This window comes from Lepus europaeus, chromosome 1, assembly GCF_033115175.1.
Source record: "Lepus europaeus isolate LE1 chromosome 1, mLepTim1.pri, whole genome shotgun sequence".
Classification (NCBI taxonomy): Eukaryota; Metazoa; Chordata; class Mammalia; order Lagomorpha; family Leporidae; genus Lepus; species Lepus europaeus.
Window position 1 is genome coordinate 122,160,940 of NC_084827.1, and position 23,227 is coordinate 122,184,166.

Sequence of the window (23,227 nt, forward strand, 5' to 3'; positions counted from 1 at the left end):
CTATCAGAGACACACAAGTAATGCATGACATGTTCACCATAAATGTCATTCAGCAGGTTAACCACATGTATGACTGACAGGCACCACATTGTTCAACATCAATTAATGGCATTTTCAGATGGTTCAACTTAATAGACAGGCATGAGTGACTTCAAGTGCATGTGTTTTGTTTAGAATATAGGTTTTACTTTTTTTTTTTTTTTTGACAGGCAGAGTGGACAGTGAGAGACAGAGAGACAGAGAGAAAGGACTTCCTTTGCCGTTGGTTCACCCTCCAATGGACGCCGCGGCCGGCCCGCTGCAGCCGGCGCACCGCACTGATCCGAATCCAGGAGCCAGGTGCTTATCCTGGTCTCCCATGGGGTGCAGGGCCCAAGCACTTGGGCCATCCTCCACTGCACTCCTGGGCCACAGCAGAGAGCTGGCCTGGAAGAGGAGCAGAAGGGACAGAATCCGGCACCCCAACCTGGACTAAAACTCGGTGTGCCGGCGCCACAGGTGGAGGATTAGCCTATTGAGCCGCGGCGCCGGCCCAGGTTTTACTTTTTAAAAAAAAGATTTATTTACTTACTTATTTGAAAGGCAGAGCAACAGAGATAGAGACCGTCCATCTAATAGTTCACTCCCCAAATGGTCACAACGGCCAGTAGGGGGAGGTCCAGGCTGAAGCCAGGACCCGGGGACTCCAACCAGCTTTCCACGTGAATGGCAGGTGCCACTCCACTAATTTCACAAGCATATTAACAGGGAGCTGGATGGAAAGCAGAGCAGCCGGGATGCTGGCCAGCACTCTGGTAAAGCTGGCATCTCATAGAGCAGCTCGACTACCTGAATATGACGGCAGATCCTAGGTTTTATTTTCTAAGAAACATATTACAGAAAACGGTTTTCAAACTATAACCCCTAAACAATTCTGTTAGTTTTAAAAGACTTTCTCTATTAGTGAAAAAGCTTGAAAATCACTGGTGTAAATAATCAATGGTCAAGAGAGGAAGTCATTTTGTTCCTCAAAATCGCTACATTGTACCTGTGCATTAAAACAAAAAGATTCGGCCGGCGCCGCGGCTCACTAGGCTAATCCTCCGCCTTGCGGCGCCGGCACAGCGGGTTCTAGTCCCAGTCAGGGCACCGGATTCTGTCCCGGTTGCCCCTCTTCCAGGCCAGCTCTCTGCTGTGGCCAGGGAGTGCAGTGGAGGATGGCCCAAGTGCTTGGGCCCTGCACCCCATGGGAGACCAGGAGAAGCACCTGGCTCCTGCCATCGGATCAGCGCGGTGCGCCGGCCGCAGCGCGCCTACTGCGGCGGCCATTGGAGGGTGAACCAACGGCAAAAGGAAGACCTTTCTCTCTGTCTCTCTCTCACTGTCCACTCTGCCTGTCAAAAAAAAAAAAGATTCACACCTGGACTGTAGCATACTAACCCACCTTAGAGGACAGGCTTAACATTCAGGACTACATCAAACTCCATGCCCTAGCCTTTCACTAAAGGATAAGAAAAATAAGAAAAATAATCATTTTGTAAAAGCAAAAGTGGACAGAAACCCAAAGGAAGACTTCCAAGATCAGTATGGTCCACAGGCTCAAGCGCTGCAGAGAGACAAGTTTCACAGAAAGCAGAAAGGTCACCGACAACAACAGAATGACATTCTCTACTGGTACTCATGTGGGAAAACAAGAATTTTCTTTTTTTAAAAAAAGATTTATTTTATTTTACTTGAAAGTCACAGTTACACAGAGAGAGGGGAGGCAGAGAGGGGGAGAGAAAGAGGTCTTCCATCTGCTGGTTAACTCCCCAGAAGGCTGCAACGGCTGCAACTGCGCCAATCCGAAGCCAGGAGCTTCTTCCAGGTCTCCCATGCGGGTGCAGGGCCCAAGAACTTGGGCTATCCTCTACTGCTTTCCCAGGCCACAGCAGAGAGCTGGATCAGAAATGGAGCAGCCAGGTCTCGAACCAGTGCGCATATGGGATGCCATCACGGCAGGCAGCAGCTTTACCCACCACGGTGGCCCAGATAAATAAAATCTTTAAACAACATATTCATGGAGAGCAATCTGACAAAACCTAACACCAGTTTAAGTGTTATGTTCTCCTTAGCACTTGCATTTATAAGAATTCATGCTGGGGCTGGCTTTGTGGCACAAGTAAAACTGCTACCTATGACACAGGCATCCCACATGGGCTCCAGTTTGAGTCCTGGCTGCTCGACTTCCAATCTGGCTCCCTGCTAATGTACCTGGGAAAAGTAGCAGAAAATGGACAAAGTGCTTGGACCCTGTACCCACGTGGGAGATCTGGATGAAGCTCCTGGCTTCAGCCTAGCCCAGCCCTGGCCATTGCAGCCATCTGGGGAGTGAACCAGCAGATGTAGATCATTTTTCCTTTGTCTCTCCCTCTCTCTGTAACCCTTTCAAATAATAAAAATCTTAAAAAAAAATTCATACTGCTTAACCTGTACAAAATGCACAAAGCTATGAATAATAATATTCACGTACCACCACTCAGAAAATAGAGAAAATACAAATTTCAACCCAAAAGGGAAGGAATTTTAATAATACATATTAAATAATAATCCCAGTATAATTCAATCTCTCTCTCTCTTTTTTTTTTTTTTTGTCCTTTATAATCTAACTAGGAAAACATGCTGATCTGCAGAGAGATACAATACACTTTGAAAACAGGTCACTGGTATTATCCAAGATAAGTGTAACAATAACTAAACAGAATAAGAAAGAAAAAGCAAGGTAACACAGTCCAAGTAATCCTAAATTGGCAGGGTCACAGCATCTATTCTAAAGCATGTGCGGATTTATTCAACGACCCAAATTCCAGAAAAATCACTGCAGCCAACGTAGCACACCACTGCTCTCAGGCTAGTAAAATGCTCTTACCTGCTCTTTGCCTCATCTTAGCTGATTTAGACTTTGGGTCAACCACTAAGTGTAAATTCAAACCTTTATAACAAATTTCTAAGAGTAAAAAAATGAAAACAGTATAACTGATAGTTCAGAACTCCTTCCGTATAAAACTTTTTCATAGAAAAATGGAAGACAAAAGCTAGAAGACAGGATATAATAAAAACAAGTTACTTTGTATTTCAGAAATAATTAATATTTATTATATGTTTATATGAGAAGTGAGCTATCCTGACATCCACCTTGTTGAGGTCATTTTCATCAAAACAGTAAAAAAAACCAACAGTAAAAAAAAGGCTTGCCAAGAATCAGCAGTGACAGAGAGAGCTCCCAAGGCTATCCATTTTGAAGAAATGAAATGCCTTTTAACAAAGCCTTCATGGAAAAACAAAATACATTTCTGTCAAACTTACCAAAGTAAAAAGTTCAAATACATATCAGACACTTTCAATTATAAGAAGAAAACATACCTGAAAGGAAGGCGAGTTTTTTCTTCAGAATCGGTAGTATTACTGAGGCCTCCATTTCACTCCAGTCAACTTCCTCACTTCTGAAAACACAAAAAGTTAAACTCAATGACAAAATAACAATCAGTCTATGAAATGCACACTGGTTTATCCCAGTTTCTCTACTTGAGAACTATTGATATTTGAGCCAAGTAATTATTTTACATAGGGAGCTGTCTTGTGCATTGTAGAACAGTTAGCAGCACCCCTGGCCTCTACTCATTAAATACCAATTGCACCCCCCTTTCCAGATGTGACAACAGAAATATCTCTGGACACTGCCAGATATACTCTGGGAGGCAAAAATGGCAGCTGGTTGAGAATCACTGGCTTAATTTAGTTTCCAGAGCAAAACTCAGATGAGAATACTACCTGGTACATAGCAGTAATTCAACACATTCTTTGTTGAATAAAGGAATGAGTCAATAATCAAACAGGCAATCAATTTTCTATTGCTTTCCTTGTTACACAGCTCAATTCCAAATATCTGATTCCTTCCATACCACTATTAAATGGCTTTTTCCTATTTCTCCTGTTCTTGTTCCTCTTTAACACATGACAACACACCTCATCATCATGTTTACATCAAGATACTTTTAATACTTTTTCAATTTGTGTCCTCTCCACTATCTCCATCTCTCCACATTTTATAATTTCAAACTGTCCAGGGAAAAATCTGATTAGCTCAGTTCATCTTTTTGTAGCAGTCCTCAATTCCTGTTCCTGTTTTGCTTTTCCAGGGTCCACTTTGAGCACAGCCAGAGATCATGGTTAAACAAAAACTGGACCACACATAGAGCAACAAGAGCAAGACAGTTTCCCCTAACCAGGCCTCAGGCATGGCAGGCATTCAGAAGTGTGGCTGGACCAGTGTACTATCAAAGCAGGTTTTCCTACAGATCAGAACCTCTACAACAAAACACAACACAAAAATCAAAGGTTCGCTGTACTGTCCTCCTAAACTTATTTTTATGTCAGAGACTGTTTTCCACCACACTTTATCCCTTCTTCCTCTTTCACACCTCACACACACCCACCATCACAACTTAGGATAGTTTCTTGGAGTGTACTGTGAAATCTGTTGTATGCAGTGAATGTATACTCCTTCGAAAACAATTTTCCGCCAGTGCAGAAAATGACTTTTTATATGAAAGTATATTACATACTTGACAAACACTTACAACAAACCTGACCCATTTCAGACACAGAGCTACCAGCTGAAGCTAAAAACCTGCCACATCCTTGCCCTGCCAAATATGTTGCTTTTATAAAAAAAGATTAATTTACTGATAGGCAGAGTAACAGAGAGAGAGACACGCACAAAGAGAGAGAATCTTCCATCCACCGTTTCATATATCAAGTGCATGCAATAGCTGTAGCTGGGTCAGGCTGAAGCCAGGAGGCAGGAACATCATCCAGGTCTCTTAATGGATGGCAAGAACCCAACTACCTGAGCCATCTGTTGCCTCCCAGATGCATCAGCAGAAAGCTGGATCAGATAGGAAAATGAGAAGCTTGCAGGACCTTGTGGCATAGCAGGTTAGGCCACCACTTGCAATACCAGCAGCACTATCTGAATCCCACCTGCTCCACTTCTAATCCAGCTCCCTGCTAATGTGCCTAGGAGAGCAGTGGAAGTTGGCCCAAGTGCAGGAAAAGTGGATGGAGTTCTAGACTCCTAGCTTTAGTTTGGCCTAGTCCTGAGAACGGAGGCCATTTGGGGAGTGAAACAGCAGATGAAAGATCTCTCTCTCTCTCTCTCTCTCTCTCTCTCCCCCCCCCACTCTCCTCCCCTCCCCCATTTCTGTGTACCTCTGCCTTTCAAAAAATAAAATATGAAAAAAAGGAAAGGTAGAGCTTGATCCTAGGCACTCCCAAATGGCAGCAATTTAACCTGTTGAACCACAATGCCCATCCCCAATGCTGTCTTTTTTAAAAATTCCAGATAGTGAGTAAAAAAGGAGATATAGTCTTAACAATAGTCAGATAAGGCTAATTAAGTATGACTAAGCCCAAATATTATTCTACAGGTTTTGTATATGTAATTTTAAAAACCATTATTTGCAGTTGTCTACAGAGAAAACAAGCTGTCAAGTTAAGTGATAAATTATTTTCAGATTGTATTCCTTGAATATTTGTTTTCAAGTTGTTCAGTTTTGTTCTACAAAAGCACAGCTAATAGACAAGTATAGATGCTCTTTGACTTACAATTGGGTTACATATGGATAAATTCAAGATCAGTTGAAAATATCATTGGATTAAAAATGCATTCAACACATCTACTGTGCTGAACATCCTCGCTGAACAACACAGCGTGCTGCAAAATGTCTGCTGTTCACCCTCATGGTCATAGCTGATTGGCAGCTATGGCTCGTGTTCATCGTCTAGCACAGCAGTATAACACACCCCAAGCCAGGGAGAAAAATCAAAAGAGAAAATTCATACAGTTTCCACTAAAAGTGTAATTATTGCTTCTGCACCACAGTAAAATAAACAATCCAAGTTGAATCACTGCAAGTCAGGCACTATACGTAGCAGGAAGCAAGAGGAAAAAAGCTCACATTTTAGGTGTTCAATGTAAAACCAGTAGCACTTCAAGTTTCCAGATCAACATTCTGACCTGTTGAGTTGTTATCCAGCTATACAAGAACAAAGGACAATTTGGATTCACAGCATGGATCCCTTCTCTTTTGACCAGCTTGTCAGGGGCACGATTTGAAAGTCTGATAATAATAACAGTTGATTAAAATAATTAACATTTACTAAGTGTTTAATACAATCCATGTACTGTTCTAAACAATTTATATAAACATATTTAATTTTCACAACATTTCTATTATGTACTATTATCATCCCAATTTTACTAGAAAAGTTAACAGGCTGCTCCAACAACACACAGCTAGTAATCAGGGAGCACCCAGGTGATCTAGTTTCACAACACAGTATCAGGCTATCAATAAAACAGCTCTAAGAAAAATCCTGTGGCTCCCTGTCAACTGACCAAGATGGAGCACGACAAGAAAAATTAAAATATCTAGAAATACGTGTGGCATAATAAAAAATGCCAGGGTAATTCAAAAATTTCATGGGAAATTAAATTAAATTTACATTCAATTAAAATTTCATTTTCCATGAATTTCTGAAGTCCCTTCAAATAAATAAATCATTACCTTGATTGATGGAAGGAGTCAACATTTTTGTCCACCAATGATTTTACACCATCAGGATAAATGTCAACACAGTGAAAAGAGTAAATATCACCTAACAATTATAAAAACAGTTTTGTGGCTGAGCATTTGACAAACAATTAAGATGCCACTTGATGCCAACATCCCATATCCAAGTGTCTGGATTCAGGTTCTAGTTCTGCTTCCAATCAAGCTTCCTGCTAATATGCATTCTGGGAGGCAGCAGTGACGGCCTACTCACATGGGAGACCCTAGACAGAATTCTGGACTCCTGATTTCCACCTGGCCGAGGCCTGGCACTTCCAGGGATTTGAGAAGTTAACCAGCAGATGGAAGATCTCTGTCTCTTTCTGCCTTTCAAATACATGAAAATTTTAAAAAATAAACTTTGATCTTAGGGATCAGCATTGTGGCTCAGCTGGTAAAGCCACTGCCTAAGACGCCAGCATCCCTTATGGTTGCTGGTTCATTTCCTGGCTGTTCCACTTCCAATCCAGCTCCTTGCTAATGGCCTGGGAAAAGCAGCAGAAGATGGCCCAAGTGTTCAGCCTGAACCCATGAGGGAGACCCAGATGAAGCTCTGGACTCTTGACTTCAGCCTGGCCCAGCCCTGGCTGTTTCAGCCATTCTGGGGAGTTGAACCAGCAGATGGAAGCTCGCTCACTCACTAACTCTTTCAAAATAATAAATCTTAAAAAAAAAAAAAAAAAAGTAAAAAGTTCAACCTCATGGATTCCCCAAAAGCTAGAAACAAGAGAACTTCTATTCAGGCTGTCAATGGTATGCTCCCATGAAGTATTTCAACTTATGGAAGTAATGCAGATACTAAGGTCACTTGGTGACAGAAACAGAAGCAGCTTCCTAACCATTTTGTGTATTATGAGCTCATATTCTTGGGTTGTCTTTAATCCCTTCCAATGTTTTGAACCCAATTCTCCATCCTTTTAATCAATTCCATAAATTATACAACATCCTTCCAATAAATCCTTTTTCTACTAACGCTAGATTTCCTTTGAGTTAACTGGAAAATCTGATTGCAATAGGAAGCAAAAGTACAATTTAGAGTTCAGAATAAACACTTCTTTTTAAAAAACCTGTCGCCATTTACTTTGAATGAAAATTTCCATTAATACACTGAGGTTTTAACACTTGCCACAGTAATATGCAATTACACAGAAACAAGGAGACAGGACAGCTGCAGGTGACCTTTGGACTAAACACATATTTATTCAAAGGACCAAAAGGAAAACAGTCTTGATTTAGATTCACTCTGGCAAACTATGACATCTAGAAGCAAACTTCCATTTTATTATTTCTCCTCAGGGACAGCTGCTTTATCCAAATGAGAACCACCTCAGTATGGCAAAATACTAACTTGCTTTTTCACCTAATAACTTTTTGTTACTTTGGTTTTTTTTATGTTGTTTTTTATTTATTTTATTTTTTTGACAGGCAGAGTGGACAGTGAGAGAGAGAGAGACAGAGAGAAAGGTCTTCCTTCTTGCCATTGGTTCACCCTCCAATGGCCACCGCCGCTGGCGCGCTGTGGCCAGCACACTGCGCTGATCCGATGACAGGAGCCAGGTGCTTCCCCTGGTCTCCCATGGGGTGCAGGGCTCAAGCACTTGGGCCATCCTCCACTGCACTCCCTGGCCACAGCAGAGAGCTGGCCTGGAAGAGGGGCAACCGGGACAGAATCTGGTGCCCCGACTGGGACTAGAACCCGGTGTGCCGGTGCCGCAAGGCGGAGAATTAGCCTAGTGAGCCGCGGCGCCGGCCTGTTACTTTGTTTTTTAAAAACATATTGAGGGCCAGCACCCTGGCACAGTAGGTAATTCTTCACCTGCAGCACAGGCATCCCATATGAACGCCAGTTCTAGTCCCAGCTGCTCTTCTTCCAATCCAGCTCTCTGCTATGGCCTGGGAAGGCAGTGGAGGATAGCCCAAGTACCAGGCCAATGGAGGATGGCCCAGGAGACTAGGAAGAGGCACCTGCCTCCTGGCTCTAGATCGGCACAGCTCCAGCCGTTGAGGCCATTTGGGGAGTGAACCGATGGAAGAAAGACTTTTCTCTCTGTCTCTCCCTCTTACTGTCTGTAACTCTACCTCTCAAATAAATAAATAAAAATTTTAAAAAATATTGAAAATAATGAAAAAGTATTTTTGAAACAATGCAGGCTTTTGTTGTGTGGGCCATCAAATGAACTGATGGATAAAATGTGAAGCAGTCAAGAGAAACAATGATGTTCACTGTTGCCTCCCCCTTCTAAGGACTCCTTCCCATCAGTCTCTTCACTGTTATCACAAGAGGTGGGAAATTACAAAATAATGTTTACTGTACCACTGATTAATTGAACTTAGTTTTTCAAGAGTTGTTTCAGATTTTCAAGTCTTCAGCATTGCCATAAAGAAGATCTGCCTCTTATTTTAATAACTTTTATAATAGTTATATATATATATACATATAAAGATTTATAATAGTTAAAATAGATAATGTGCAAGACACGCAAAATACCACCAAGCATATTAAATAACACATAGCTACCACTTCATGTTCTCTAATGGGATACAGATTATTATTTTAAATAAAAAGGCAGGGGGGAGAGCTTTTTTCCCCATAATCTGTATGAATGGATTTTATTCTCAAAGAATGAAGCCAAAGAACGGGCATTTACCTAAAAGGAAGCAATGAAAAGTGACAAGGAAAATCTATTTTTCAGAAAACTTGCAAGTTAAGAAAAAATAAGCATAACACACTACTGTACTTATGATATTTCATATAAGGTCATTCCAAAGAGGACATACTTTAAGTCACAGTTTATTAAACACAAAAGAGGCATAAATTCAAAGTCTGTAGCACATGAGTTTCCTTGAGACACGTGATTATAAAGGAAAATGCAGCCCTGACTGCAAGTTACCTTTAATCAAAAGAAAAAAAAAAACAAAACCTATTTTGGTACTTAATATCTTAATATCATTTCTAGGTTCAAAATAAATCCTACCTAAAACAGATTCCCTCTAAAGTTAGAGATAAGGAATTCTGAGAAGTAAAAACAGGGAAACTAAATTTCTACAGATACTTTATATTTACTTTCCAGTTTGACTACCAAAGTGTCAAAAGAGGAAAATAAGGGCAACCAAGTAATGAAGTTGCCATCCTGTCTCCCCAAGAGCTGAGACAGTCTTACTTAATCTTTGTATTTATTCACCCATTCATTCACTCATTCAAAAATCTACATTAAGCATCTATCAGTTCAAGGCATGACTAGCTACTGGATGTATTTGGCATTCAAAAATATCTGATGAGTTAACAGACAGAAAAATGAGCAAATATAGGAAACAAATAATAAAGCCAAACGCGTTAAGAATCCTAACACTGCACAACTACCTGGCTGCCAGCACCATGACAGGCAATCACAGGTTCACATATGCATGACTGTCCTTCAAAGCAGCTCTTCCCAGCTGTCCTTCTACTGAGATAGCTTCCCCCAGCTCCAACAGCCACGTAAGTTGCTGGAAGATGAGGAATACAGATTTCTTGGTGGTAGCAAGATGACATCAATAGCTGCTGTCCATGGGCAGCCATAAGAGGGCAGCAGAGGATGTCCTGAACAGCAGGAAAAGACAATTGCAGGCCATTTAATCAAGACTGGGCAAATTACACTTCATAAGAGATTGTGATTGATGATAGGTATGGGTGCATTGGCTCTCTTCTCTCAGTAAGAATAAATCAACCAGTTTATATGGAAAATTGAGTTAGATTCTTTGAAGAGCATTTTTTTAACAACCAGTGAAAACCTATTAGGACTGCCTAAGGCTAACTCAATCATCTCCAATAAGTCTACATCATGCAAACACATAATGGCAGTGAGCAAAATTGGAACACAGGCTCCTTAGCTTTGTACTTGCTGAAAAAAAAAAATACAGCTAAAGCGATCCTTAAATTCATACTGGAAATATCTTCAACTATCTTTACAAACTAAGAGCATCCTTAGAGGTCAAAATAAACAAAACAAGCAAGCACACAAAATGGTACTCATTATCACCTACGTTGTTTCCTTCAGTTTACAAATCCACATAGAAAATTATGCAGAAATAACTAAATATTACTCACTTCTAGAATAATACAACAGTAAAGCAGGTCACCATTGAGAAATTCATGTTATTTTCATGTTATTACAGGTGCCAGTGTGTGATTATTAATCTAGCTTTACAAGGATATTGACAGTTTTAAATCCAAAACCAACAATCCTTCAGACAGATTTAAAATGAAAATAAACAACGGGGGCCGGCGCTGTGGCACAGCAGGTTAACGCCCTGGCCTAAAGTGCCAGCATCCCATATGGGTGCCAGTTTGAGTCCTGGCTGCTCCTCTTCTGATCCAGCTCGCTGCTATGGCCTGGGAAAGCAGCAGAAGATGGCCCAAGTCCTTGTGCCCCTGCACCCATGTGGGAGACTCTTAAGAAGTTCCTGGCTCTTGGCTTCGGATGGGCGCAGCTCCGCCCATTGTGGCCAATTGGGGAATGAACCATCAGATAGAAGACCTCTCTCTCTCTCTCTCTTTCTCTCTCTCTGCCTCTTATCTCACTGAGTAACTCTGACTTTCAAATAAATAAATAAATCTTTAAAAAAAGAAAAGAAACAACGGTTAACTCTTATCACAATACAGGCATACCCAAAAGTATAACAACTCCTCTTCAAAACTAAAGAAGTATGGTGTACAATACCATTTTTACCACACGCATCAGTGAGAGAAAGAAAAAGATAAAGATAATTCAAGATTTAGGATTTTTTATAAAAATAGTGATAATTTCCCTTGAGAGACAAGAATTCTACATTAAGGAGTCTGCTAGAGGCCAATGCTATGGCACAGCAGGTTAAGCTGCTGAGTTGCCAGCACACCACATCAGAGTGCTGGTTTGAGTCCCAGCAGCTCCCTGCCGGTGCCCCCAGGAAAGCAGCAGAACATGGAGTTTTGGAATCTTGGCTTCATCCTGGCCCAGCTCTGGCCATTGTGGCCATTTGTGGCATGAAACAGCAGATGAAAAATCTTTCTCTCTGTCTCTCCCTCGCTCTATTGCTCTTTCAAAATAAATACAAACAAGTCTTAAAAAATAAAAAGCTGGTGGAAAACATGAGTTTTCCTTCAGATTAAAAGTCCAATACTGAACATACAGCCAATATTTTAACTTGTTCAATGACTGAAATGTCACTTCACTCTCACATGGGACAAAGAAAGACAAGACATATGCAAAGTTTTTATAGAATGGTGGTCCCTTTTATCCCTCATAAGGATTGCTAGCAACATTAGCTGCCTTTCCCAATCAAAGACTTGCCCCACTGAAGATGTCCCTATCATGGCATTCTTCTGAAAGGAAGAATTTAGTGCAGTGGTAAGAACCACAGTCCTGGAGCCAGATGTGACTCCCAGTCAGACAATTACTAGCCAGGCAATTCCTTAAGTTTCTTTACAGGCACAGTCTCTGAACCTAACAAACATGACTGAGAATTAAGTGAGCTTTTTATTTATTTATTTATTTATTTTAGATATACTGGTTTATTTGAAAGCCAGAGTTACTGAGAGACAGAGACAGATTAATATTCCATCTGCTGTTTCACTCCCCAAATGCCACAATGTTTGGTGCTGGGCCAGGCCAGAGCCAAGAGCCAGGAACTTCATCCAGGTATCCTACAGAGGTGGCAGGGGCCCAAGCACTTGGGCCATCTTGGGCTACTTTCCCAAGCACATCAGCAGAGAGCTGATTTGGAAGTGGAGCAGCCAGTATTTGAACCTGCATCTACATAGGATGCCAGCTTCGCAGGCTTAACTAGCTGTACCACAACAGCCACAAATGAGCTAATTTGTATGAATTACCCAATATGGTAAGCACGCAATAAATTCCATCTGCTATTAACAGCTAAATTTTCTTTACCCCAGTAATTACTAGTTACTAATTACTACCACTAACTCTCCACTAAGACCACAGTTAAATCATTTCCATTAAGGCCTTTTAGTCCAACAGGCTAAATCAGTCCCACCTTATTATAAATATTATGGTCCAAGAATATTATTTCATCCTCAGGTATGATCCTATTAATATCTACACACGAATCTATTAATATCTTATTTTTTTCCTGAGGAGAAAACTGAGGCACAGAGAAGTAAAACTATTTGCTCAAGGCAATACAGAAACCAAATATATGTTAATTTTACCTCAAATAAAACTGTCAAAAATATTTTTAAAATAAATAGAATTGCCTGCCTGTTTTGTAAATCAGGAAAAACTTGGATGACGATGATGTGCACTTTAAGTATTAAAAAAAAACCTAACTAAAAATATGTAAGCAGTATATTCCAGAAAGTCTATAACGCAAATCGCAAATGACTAGCAACCTATCTCCAAATTCCACTATAATTAGAACACAAGACTATAAAAAATTTCAGCTGCAAAGACAAATTTCTTTCAACCCTGCACATTCTGAATAATATCACGGTATTTTTTAAAAAAAGAGTTCTTTATCTCAGGGCCAGCGCTATGGATCAGTAGGTAATCCTCCACCTGCAGTGCCAGCATCTCATATGGGCGCCAGTTCAAGTTCCAGCTGCTCCTCTTCTGATCCTGCTCTCTGCCATGGCCTGAGAAAGCAGTAGAAGATGGCCCAAGTGCATGGACCTCTGCACCCATGTGAAAGACCCAGAAGAAGCTCCTGGCTCCTGGCTTCGGATCGGCACAGCTCCAGCCACTGTGGTCATTTGAGGAGTGAACTAGCAGATGGAAGATATCTCTCTCTCTCTCTCTCTCTCCTCCCTCCCTCCCTCCCTCTCACACCAAATAATAACTAAAATTTCTTTTAAAAAAGTTCTTTATCTTTTAGTGACATACACTTTAGTAAAATACATCTGGGTGTCTTGGTTTGTTTGTGCTGCTATAACAAAGTACTTTAGACAGGGTAATTTATAAACAATAGGAATTTGTTTCCCACAGTTCTGGAGGCTGGGAAGTATAAGATCAAGGTGCTGGAAGGTCTCGGGAGGGTCTGCTCCTCATACATGGTAGGAAAAGCCAGAGAACAAAAAGGAGATAACACAGCACAAGAGTGAAACAGCAAAAGAGCACTCCCTTCAACCTCAAGCCTTTCTGAAAGGACTCAAGTTGCATTCAGGAGGGCAGAAGCCTCCTGACATAATCACTCCCAAAGGCCACATCTCCTAATACCACCACCAGGGGGACTAAGTGTCAGCATGAAGTACAGAGAGTAGGGATTTGCAAGGGGGGTGGGGGCAGCACACAAGGAAGAACAACAGCCACTTGGTGATAACTACTGAAAATAGATGATGAGTAAACAATGGTTTCCTTTACTATTTCCTACTTCTTCATGTTTGAAATTGCCCATGATAGAAGGCAGTGGAGGACGGCCCAAGTGCTTGGTCCCTGCACCAGCATGGGAGACCAGGAGAAGCACCTGGCTCCTGGCTTCGGATTGGCGCAGCGCGCCAGCTGTAGTGGCCATTTTGGGGGGTGACCAACAGAAGGAAGACCTTTCTCTCTGTCTCACTGTCTAACTCTGCCTGTCAAAAAAAAAAAAAGAAAGAAAGAAAGAAAAGAAAAGAAAAAAAGAAATTGCCCATGATAAAAGATAAGGAGACTGAATCTTCAAATATGCCAATACTAGTATAAGAGGGAGTTATAATCTGGGATTTTTTTTTCTTTTGCATTTAGCAGTATTTTCTCCAGAAGCAATAAAATGTCCAGAGAAGATAAATCTCCAGAGAAGGTAACAGTCAAAAGATAAAAAGAAGCAGGCAGGGAGAATCCCAGCTTCTGCTACTTTGCTAGCACCGGAGACTTCAATTCCTCTTTGCCTTTCTCACTCTGAGACTCTAGTCATTTTCTCAGCAGTTTCACTCTATCACTATCATTATATTGTGTTTCTGTCAAATGACTAAATTACTAAGAAAAGCAAAAGCTATATCCACGATGCTCATTTACTATGATACAAGAATGCTGATACTTAGAAGAACAGAAAAATCACTTAGGTGAAGAATTTTTAAATGACTTATTGTTTGGTGTATGACATATATGAACAATTATGAATATGTTCCAAATTTGGTGACAACCTTTTTTCACCTGTATAGTCAATGAAGCCAAAAAAGTTATTTCTGAAATCTAAAGTAGGCAATGGCTCAGCCATTAGAATGTGTCTACTTGTTTGTCTAAGACAATGCCAGGTACATGGCCAATGCACAATAAATATTTGTTGAACAAATTCCCTTCTTATGATCCTGCCAGCTTTCTCATTTAGGTACTACTTAGCAAAAAAAAAAAAAAAAAAAAAATGAGGAAGCAAAAGGAAAAGTAAGAGAAAAACAAGCTTAGATAATTTTAAACTTGTCAAAGCACTATGAATAAAGCATGTATTTACTTTGAACAGAATATTAAATTACACAGTTCAGGGACATTTACTGAAACATCCTGGGCCCCAGCCCATTAGGCTCATGAATGAAGAGAGGCACTTTATAAAGCCTTCTTTATGCTGAGCCAATTCTAACTTTAGGCACTTGGAAATGCATTCTTTTACTACTTTTATAGCCTAAGTGAGTTTTCATTATCTATACTTAAACACTTAGGAAAGGTTACTATTTAACATCCACATTTTTCCATCTCCTGGAATTTCATCTATTATTGCATTATTTACCATCACCACCCTCCACCTCACTTTTCTCACTTTAATGTCTGTTAATACTTTTCAGCTTCTAGTTCTTTCTGCAATATTTAGATGGCTCCTGACTATATTTAGATGCCACCCACCATTCCCGAATTCACTAACTCTGCCCCCATAAGCTGTGTGAACTTAGGCATGTTGCTTTACCTTTCACCCTGGCTTCAGAACCTTAAGAGATCTGGCTGACAGTCAGTATAGGGTGATATGCCAGAATTCTAACATTAAGTCCACCTTGGAATCTATTAACCAATAAGACAATCATTTTACAGTCCCAGATCCTTACTCAGTACAAGTACGGTGCCATTTCCTGTGTTGGTGGGTAGCCTCTGTGACACGACAGACACTATGTGTTTGTGTACACTCATGTGTATTTGTGACATGGGCTGTAGTTAAGTAACTCCATGTCTGGCCTATCATATATCTTACCTCAATTACAAATATCACATTTTGAAGGGTTACATCTCCTTTGTTAACAAAGATATCCAAGCATGTAATGGGAGTCTGAAGGCATTCCATTTAGGGGTTTGTGAAGACACTGGCAGAAAAGAAAGATGTTGCAATGATTTTTGCTTTAGTATAAAAGCCTGTGGTAGGAATACGGCCTGTCCTTATTGATAGAAAAGACTAACCCTTGGGTCTTTTTTTTTTTTTTTAAGATTTATTTATTTAAAAGGCACAGTTACAGAGAGGTAGAGGCAGAGGAAGAGAGAGAGGTCTTCCATCCATTGGTTCACTCCCCAAATGGCCGCCAACAGCTGTAGCTGAGCCAATCCGAAGCCAGGAGCTTCTTCCAGGTCTCCCACACAGGTGCAGGGGCCCAAGGACTTAGGCCATCTTCTACTGCTTTCCCAGGCCATAGCAGAGAGTTGGGTTGGAAGTGGAGCAACCCAGACTCAAACTGGTGTCCATATGGGATGCTGGCACTGCAGGTAGTGGCTTTACCCACTACACCATAGTGCTGGCCCCCTGGGTCTTACTTTACACCAGGAAAGCATCTGGCTTCCTCTTGAATGCTCATTCCACAGGTAGTATACACAGGAGGATTGTGACTCAGATGCCCACTCTGTTCTTGGTAGGGAGAAAAGAACCATCAGAAATAAAGTTTCATAAACTACAGGTTAAATGAAGTATTGATTACCAAGTAAATCCAAATCTTCCGATGTATCTTTCAAACACTAAATAGTCTACTAATAAGAACAAATAAACCCACATGATTTCTGCAGCTTTAATGCAAATATTAAGACAAACAGCTGGGGCTGGCATTGTGGTGCAGTGCAAGCTGCCACTTGTGACACTGGCATCCCATATTAGTACTGGTTCAAGTCCTGGCCACTCCACTTCTGATCTAGCTTCCTTCAAATGTGCCTAGGAAAGCAATGGATGATGTTCCAAGTACTCAGGCCCCTGCTACCCAAGTGGGAGACCAGAATGGAGTTTCTGGCTCCTGGCTTCAGCCTCAGAAGTGGCCCTCGGGGCCATCTGTAGAATGAACTAGTAGATGCAAGATTTCTTTTTCTGTCTTTCAAATAAATTAATAAATCTTAAAAACATGCTAACTTTAATAATTTAAGCAGAAAATATAAATCCCACTCTGGTGGAGATCTTTTTCCAGCTTTTCTCTTCACTCATTGGAGAGAGCACAGGTGGAGGTGAATCTAAGGCAGGGGTGGGAACTGTGTTTCCACCTAGTGAAGTCTGGATATCTGTAACATAATTCACAGACAATACACAATTATCAGCTTAAAATTTAGCCTGTTATAGATTTACTGAATTTCAATTTGCAGTTGCCTTGGCAAGAATGATTTTGTGGGCTTTATATGGCCCACAAGATGGATGTTCCCAATCAGATCTAAAGGAAAGAAAATTGCATAGAAGAGGAGGAAGGAGAAAAGAAGGACTAAAATGAATTAAAATCATCCACAGAAAGAGAAATCCAAACTAAGTGAGAAAATCCTCACGAAGAACATGGTGGGGGTGGCGGGGGGGGGGGTAATACTGTGGCACAGTGGGTTAAGCCGCTGCCTTCAACAACAGCATTCCATATTGGAGGACAAGTTCAAGTTCCAGCTTCTTGAACCAAATCACTTCAAACCAGTTGCCTGTGAATGTGCCTGCGAAAGCAGCGCATAATGGCCCAATTTCTTGGGCCCCTATCACCCACATAGAAGACTCGGATGGAGTTACGGGCTCCCAGCTTCAGGTTGGCCCTGCCCCAGCCACTGAGGTCATTTGAGGAACGAACTCACAAATGAAAGACCCCTCTCCTTATCTCTCTCTCTCTCTCTTTCAAATAAATCTTTTTTTTTTTTTAATGCACTGCAATATGAGAGGAAGCTACAGGGAAGGTGCAAATAGGACTCAAGAAGAAAGTCTTGGAAAGGCAATGCTTCATATGTGAGAGGGATGCCCAGATAAATAGTTAAACATTATTTCTGGGTTACCTATGGGAATGCTTTCCAAAGAGAGGATCATGTGCATGAGTGGCCTAAGTGAAGCAGATGGCCCTCCTCCACAGCGAGTGAGCATCAAACTGTTGAGGGTCTACACAGACACCCGATTCTCACTGCCTAACAGCCTGAGCTGACACTGGTCTTCTGCCATTGGAGCAGAGCTTAAGCCCTGCTGCTCCTGCTTTGCAAATCTTTGGCCTCTTTGCTGAGTGTCCACTGACAAATGCCACATAGTGGGACTTCTCATATATAAAACTGCACAAATCAATTTCTTGAAATAAATTCTTACTCTAGATACACGGGGGCACTTCAAAAAGTTTGTGGAAAACTGAAATTACAGGACAAGTCTATCTGGTACAAAAGAATGTGAAAGTCATTCACAGTTTTCATAATATTCATGTTTTCATGAACTTTTTGAAGACCCTTCATATCTAAATCATAAATCAAAATCCTGTGATTTTTTAAAATTAAGAAAATGGACAAGGTTAATACAGAAAAAAGAGACAACACAAATATCAAAATAAGTGATAAAGGAGAAAATACACTTGCAACAATATAAAAATACATATTAAACATATTACACTGGTTTATTTATCATTGGAAAACACAACTGGAAATCACCTGAGCATCCAGACAAGACAGTGGTGAAACAGGTTCAGTATATCCACACAATGGAGTACTACACAGCACTAAAAATACATGAAGAAAATTTCTTAGTAATATTAGGAAACAATATGACTAGCCATTGAGTATACTGCTAAGTGGAAAAAGCTAACGACAAGATTACCTGCAGTGTGCTACGTTTTCCAGTAGTAAAGACAGACACTATCATCTGTTCGTTTTCAAATAGATAATGTGAAAAAGGACAAAGTTTTCAGAGTAAAGGCCTAGAGAGCAGGGGAGAATGGGAGGAAAGATGACACAGGTTGGGGAAAGTGGTGAAATAGGAAGTATAACGGATACTTTTCTGTGTATAGCTTTCTGATGGTGGTGACTTTTGGAAACATGTTAATGTTTCACATACTGGAAGAAAAATGAGACCAACAAAGATAAGAGGAAGGAAAAATCTCTCAAGTGAAAATCAAACAGAAACAAATGACTCTGCTGGTATTTCAAATGACTAACATGATTACACTAAAAAAACAGGGGAAGGGAGAATTAAACCAAGTAACTTCTGAGCACAGTATTTTTATTACATACTCACAAGCTGTAAAGAAAACTGTAAATAAATACTAAATTCCAATAAATGAGTTCATTTTTTTTTTACAGTGTTAAGTAATCCTGAACTGTTTTCTGCATATTAAAGGACTGAGCAAATAAATACGCAGACTGCAAATAGCCAAAGCCAGGCTCTTTCCATCAAAGAAGGGAATTACACACACGGGAAGAGAGCACGGAGGCCAGGATGAAGCCTGGAGTGATGGTTGAGCAGGAAACACTAATAAGCAAGGGCCTTCAAAATGCTCATGGAAAATGCCTACTCTGGAGAAAAAAAAAAAAAAAAACTATGCATGGATTTCAAAAATTTTTGCTCTGAAATAAATGTATCTTGTAATTGCATTTTCCCATGACCTCTCTGTAGTATCCTCACGCACTCAGAGTTTTGCAGTACACGGAGATACAAAGAGGAGTGCATGTGTGTGTGTGCCACTGCTCTGTCCACTTGAAGCTTTGACCACGAATTTTATGGCCCAACTTGACTGGGCCACACTGTGCCCACATATTTGGTTAAGCATTATTCTGGGTATTTCTGAAGGATATTTTTGGAAGATATCAACATTTTATTTATTTATATTTTTGTAAATTTGAAAGACAGAGAGACAGACACACAAACAGATATTTATTATCTGCTGGTTCACTCCCCAAATGCCCACAGCAGCCAGAGCTGGGCCAAGTTAAAGCCAGGAGCCAGGAACTCAATACCAGTCTCTTACGTGGTGGCAGGGAACCAACTATTTGAGCCATCACTTGCTGCCTCCCAGGATGCACATCTGCAGGAAGTTAGAAAGAAGAACAGAGCCAGGGCTTCAACCCAGGCACTCCAAGCAGTATCTTAACCACTGCACCAAATGCTTGATGAATGTTAATATTTCAAATGGTAGAGTTCAGAAGGTTGATAATGTGGAGGCCTCATCAGACAGTTGGAGGTACGAATAGAACCAAAAGGCTGATCCCACTAAGAGATTCCTTCAGAAACAGCCTCTTCAGATATCATCCACAGTACCAACTCTTCCTGCATTATGGTCTCAGACCTGGAGGATTAGCTCTCCTGGGTCTCCAGCCTGCTGGTCCACTCTACAGACTAGAATCAACAGCCTCCATAAATACATATGTGTCTTCACTCTAGACACACACACACACACACACAGAGAGAGAGAGAGAGAGAGAGAGAGAGAGAGAGAGAGAGGAAGGAGGCAACAAAGAGAGAATACTGCAAAAACTTTGCAGAAAATGGAATTAAAAGATAAATTTAGATGTGGACGTCTGTCCAAATGGTTAGACTCCTGCCTCTGGCTTCCGGGGAGGCAGTAGGAGATCGCACAAGTAATCTGAGTTCTTGTCACCTATGTGGAAGACCTGTACTGGCTCAGAAACGGTAGGCACTGAGGAGTGAATCAGGGAGCCCTCTGTCTGTCTCTCTCCTTCTGTTTCTCAAACAGACTTTTGGGTTTTTTGGTGGGGTTTTTTTTTTGTTTTGTTTTTACAAAATAACAAATAGTCTCATATTGGTGAAAAAAAATGTTGAAATGTGTGCATATAATGGCTTTTCAAAAACGTCCTGAGGAAAGGGCATTTAGCTTAGAGGTTCAGAACACTGGTTAAAGGGCTGCCCTGAGGGGCTGGCGCCATGGCTCACTTGGTTAATCCTCCACCTGTGGCACCAGCATCCCATATGGGTGCCGGGTTCTAGTCCCAGTGCCGGGTTCTAGTCCCAGTTGCTCCTCTTCCAGTCCAGCTCTCTGCTGTGGCCTGGGAGTGCAGTGGAGGATGGCCCAAGTGCTTGGGCCCTGCACCAGCATGGGAGACCAGGATAAGCACCTGGCTCCTGGCTTTGGATCGGCGCAGCGCACCAGCCGTAGCAGCCATTTGGGGAGTGAACCAACAGAGGGAAGACCTTTTTCTCTGTCTCTCTCTCTCTCTCTCTCTCTCACTGTCTATCTGTCAAATAAATTAAAAAAAAAAAAAAAAGGGGGGGGGGGGGCTTGGCCGGCACCGTGGCTCAGTAGGCTAATCCTCCGCCTTGCAGCGCCGGCACACCGGGTTCTAGTCCCGGTTGGGGCACCGATCCTGTCCCGATTGCCCCTCTTCTAGGCCAGGTCTCTGCTGTGGCCAGGGAGTGCAGAGGAGGATGGCCCAAGTGCTTGGGCCCTGCACCCCATGGGAGACCAGGAGAAGCACCTGGCTCCTGCCATCGGAACAACGCGGTGCGCCGGTTGCAGCGCGCCTACCGCGGCGGCCATTGGAGGGTGAACCAACGGCAAAAAAGAAGACCTTTCTCTCTGTCTCCCTCTACTGTCCACTCTGCCTGTCAAAAAAAAAAAAAAAAAAAAAGGGCTGGCCTGTGACACCAACATTCCACATAAATAGCAGTTCGAGTGCTGGCCACTCCAATTCCAATCTAGCTCCTTGCTGGTGTACCTCGAAAAGCAGTGAAGGATGGCTCAAGTACTATAACCCCTGCCAGTCATGGGTACCTGGATTAAATTCCAGGTTTTGGCCTGCCCCAGCCCTGGCCATTATAGCCATTTGTGGAGTTAACCAGTGGATCAAAGATTCCTCTCTATAGCTCTGCCTTTGAAATAAACAAATAAATCTTTAAAAAAAAAAAAAAAAAAAGGAGGGGAGGAAGGGAGGGAGGAAGGAAGAGAAAGAAAAAGAAAAAAGAACACCAGTTAAGAGTGCCACATTCAAATACGAATTCAATGCCTCGTTTTGGCTATGGCTGCAGCTTCCTACTGATGCAAACCTGAGAGGCAGTTTGTACATCGCAATGACTGGGTTCCTGACACCCATTTGCAAGACCCAGATTGAATCCCAGCTCCTCATTTTGGCTGGCCACGTACAGGCATTTGAGGAATGAATGAGCAGACAGAAGCTTTCTCTTTCTCTCCCACCTCCAATCTCTCTCTCCCTCTCAAATAATTTGTCTAAAGTTAATAATATGACAGAATGGGAGAAAATACATGCAGACTATGCAATTGATAAAGAACTCAAGAATCTATAAAGAGCTCAAGAAATTCAACAACAAAACAAACAACTCAATTAAAAAATGGGCAAAGGACTTAAATAGGCATTTTTCAAGAGGAAATCCAAATGAACAACAGACACAAGAAAAAAACGATCAGGATCACTAGCCATCAGGGAAATGCAAATCAAAACCACAATGAGGTTTCACCTCACTCCAGTTAGAATGGCTTTCATACAGAAATCAACAAACAACAAATACTGGCGAGGATGTGGGGGAAAAGGTACCCTAGTCCATTGTTGGGAATGTAGACTGGTACAGCCACTGTGGAAGATAGTAGGGAGATATCTCAGAAATCTGAATATAGACCTATGATATGATCCAGCCACCCCACTTCTGGGAATTTACCCAAACCAAAAGAAATCAGCATATGGAAGAGTTATCTGTACCCCATGTTCGCTGCAGCACAATTCACAATAGTTAAGATATGGAATCAACCCAGATGTCCATCAGCTGTTGACAAAATAATGAAATTATGGTGCATATACAAACTGTGGAGTACTACTCAACTGTAAAAAAAAAAAAAAAAAAGACATCCTGTCTTTTGCAACAAGATGGACACAACTGGAAACCATTATACTTAGTGAAATAAGCCAGTCCTGGCCGGCGCCACAGCTCAATAGGCTAATCCTCCGCCTGCAGCACCAGCACTCCAGGTTCTAGTCCCGGTTGGGGCACTGGATTCTGTCCCGGTTGCCCCTCTTCCAGTCTAGCTCTCTGCTGTGGCCCGGAAAGGCAGTGAAGGAGGGCCCAAGTGCTTGGGCCCTGCACCCACATGGGAGACCAGGAGAGGCACCTGGCTCCTAGCTTCAGATCAGTGCGGTGCGCCGGCCACAGCAGCCATTGGAGGGTGAACCAACGGTAAAGGAAGACATTTCTCTGTCTCTCTCTCACTGTCCACTCTGCCTGTGCAAAAAAAAAAAAAAAAACAACGAAATAAGCCAGCCCAAAAAAAGACAGATATCATATGTTTTCCCTGATCTGAGGTAACTAATTGAATACCTAAAATGTAATGTATTGCAGTGAAAAGGACATTTTAAGATTGGGTGATTATTTACAGCTCTTCCATGGAGGAACAGTGTTTTCTTCTTCATAGTATTTGTTGAACTCTTTTACTTAGTGTAGGGTTAACTTTAAACCAATAAGTAAACTGAAGATAGATCTTTGTAAAAATTATGAACAGGAATGGGTGAGGGAGGAGG

The 23,227-nt window shown here is 41.5% G+C and overlaps 1 protein-coding gene across 2 annotated transcripts in view; it reads right to left on the minus strand.

Moving 5' to 3' along the window:
• Positions 1 to 23,227, minus strand: part of SESTD1 (SEC14 and spectrin domain containing 1) — a 154,211-nt gene that overhangs the window by 99,328 nt on the left and 31,656 nt on the right. For both annotated transcript variants that reach the window (XM_062188571.1, XM_062188580.1), the window contains exon 2: positions 3,382 to 3,461. In XM_062188571.1, the coding sequence (XP_062044555.1) occupies positions 3,382 to 3,436 (55 nt within the window). In that variant the 5' untranslated portion in view covers positions 3,437 to 3,461. The remainder of the gene's footprint in view (positions 1 to 3,381; positions 3,462 to 23,227) is intronic.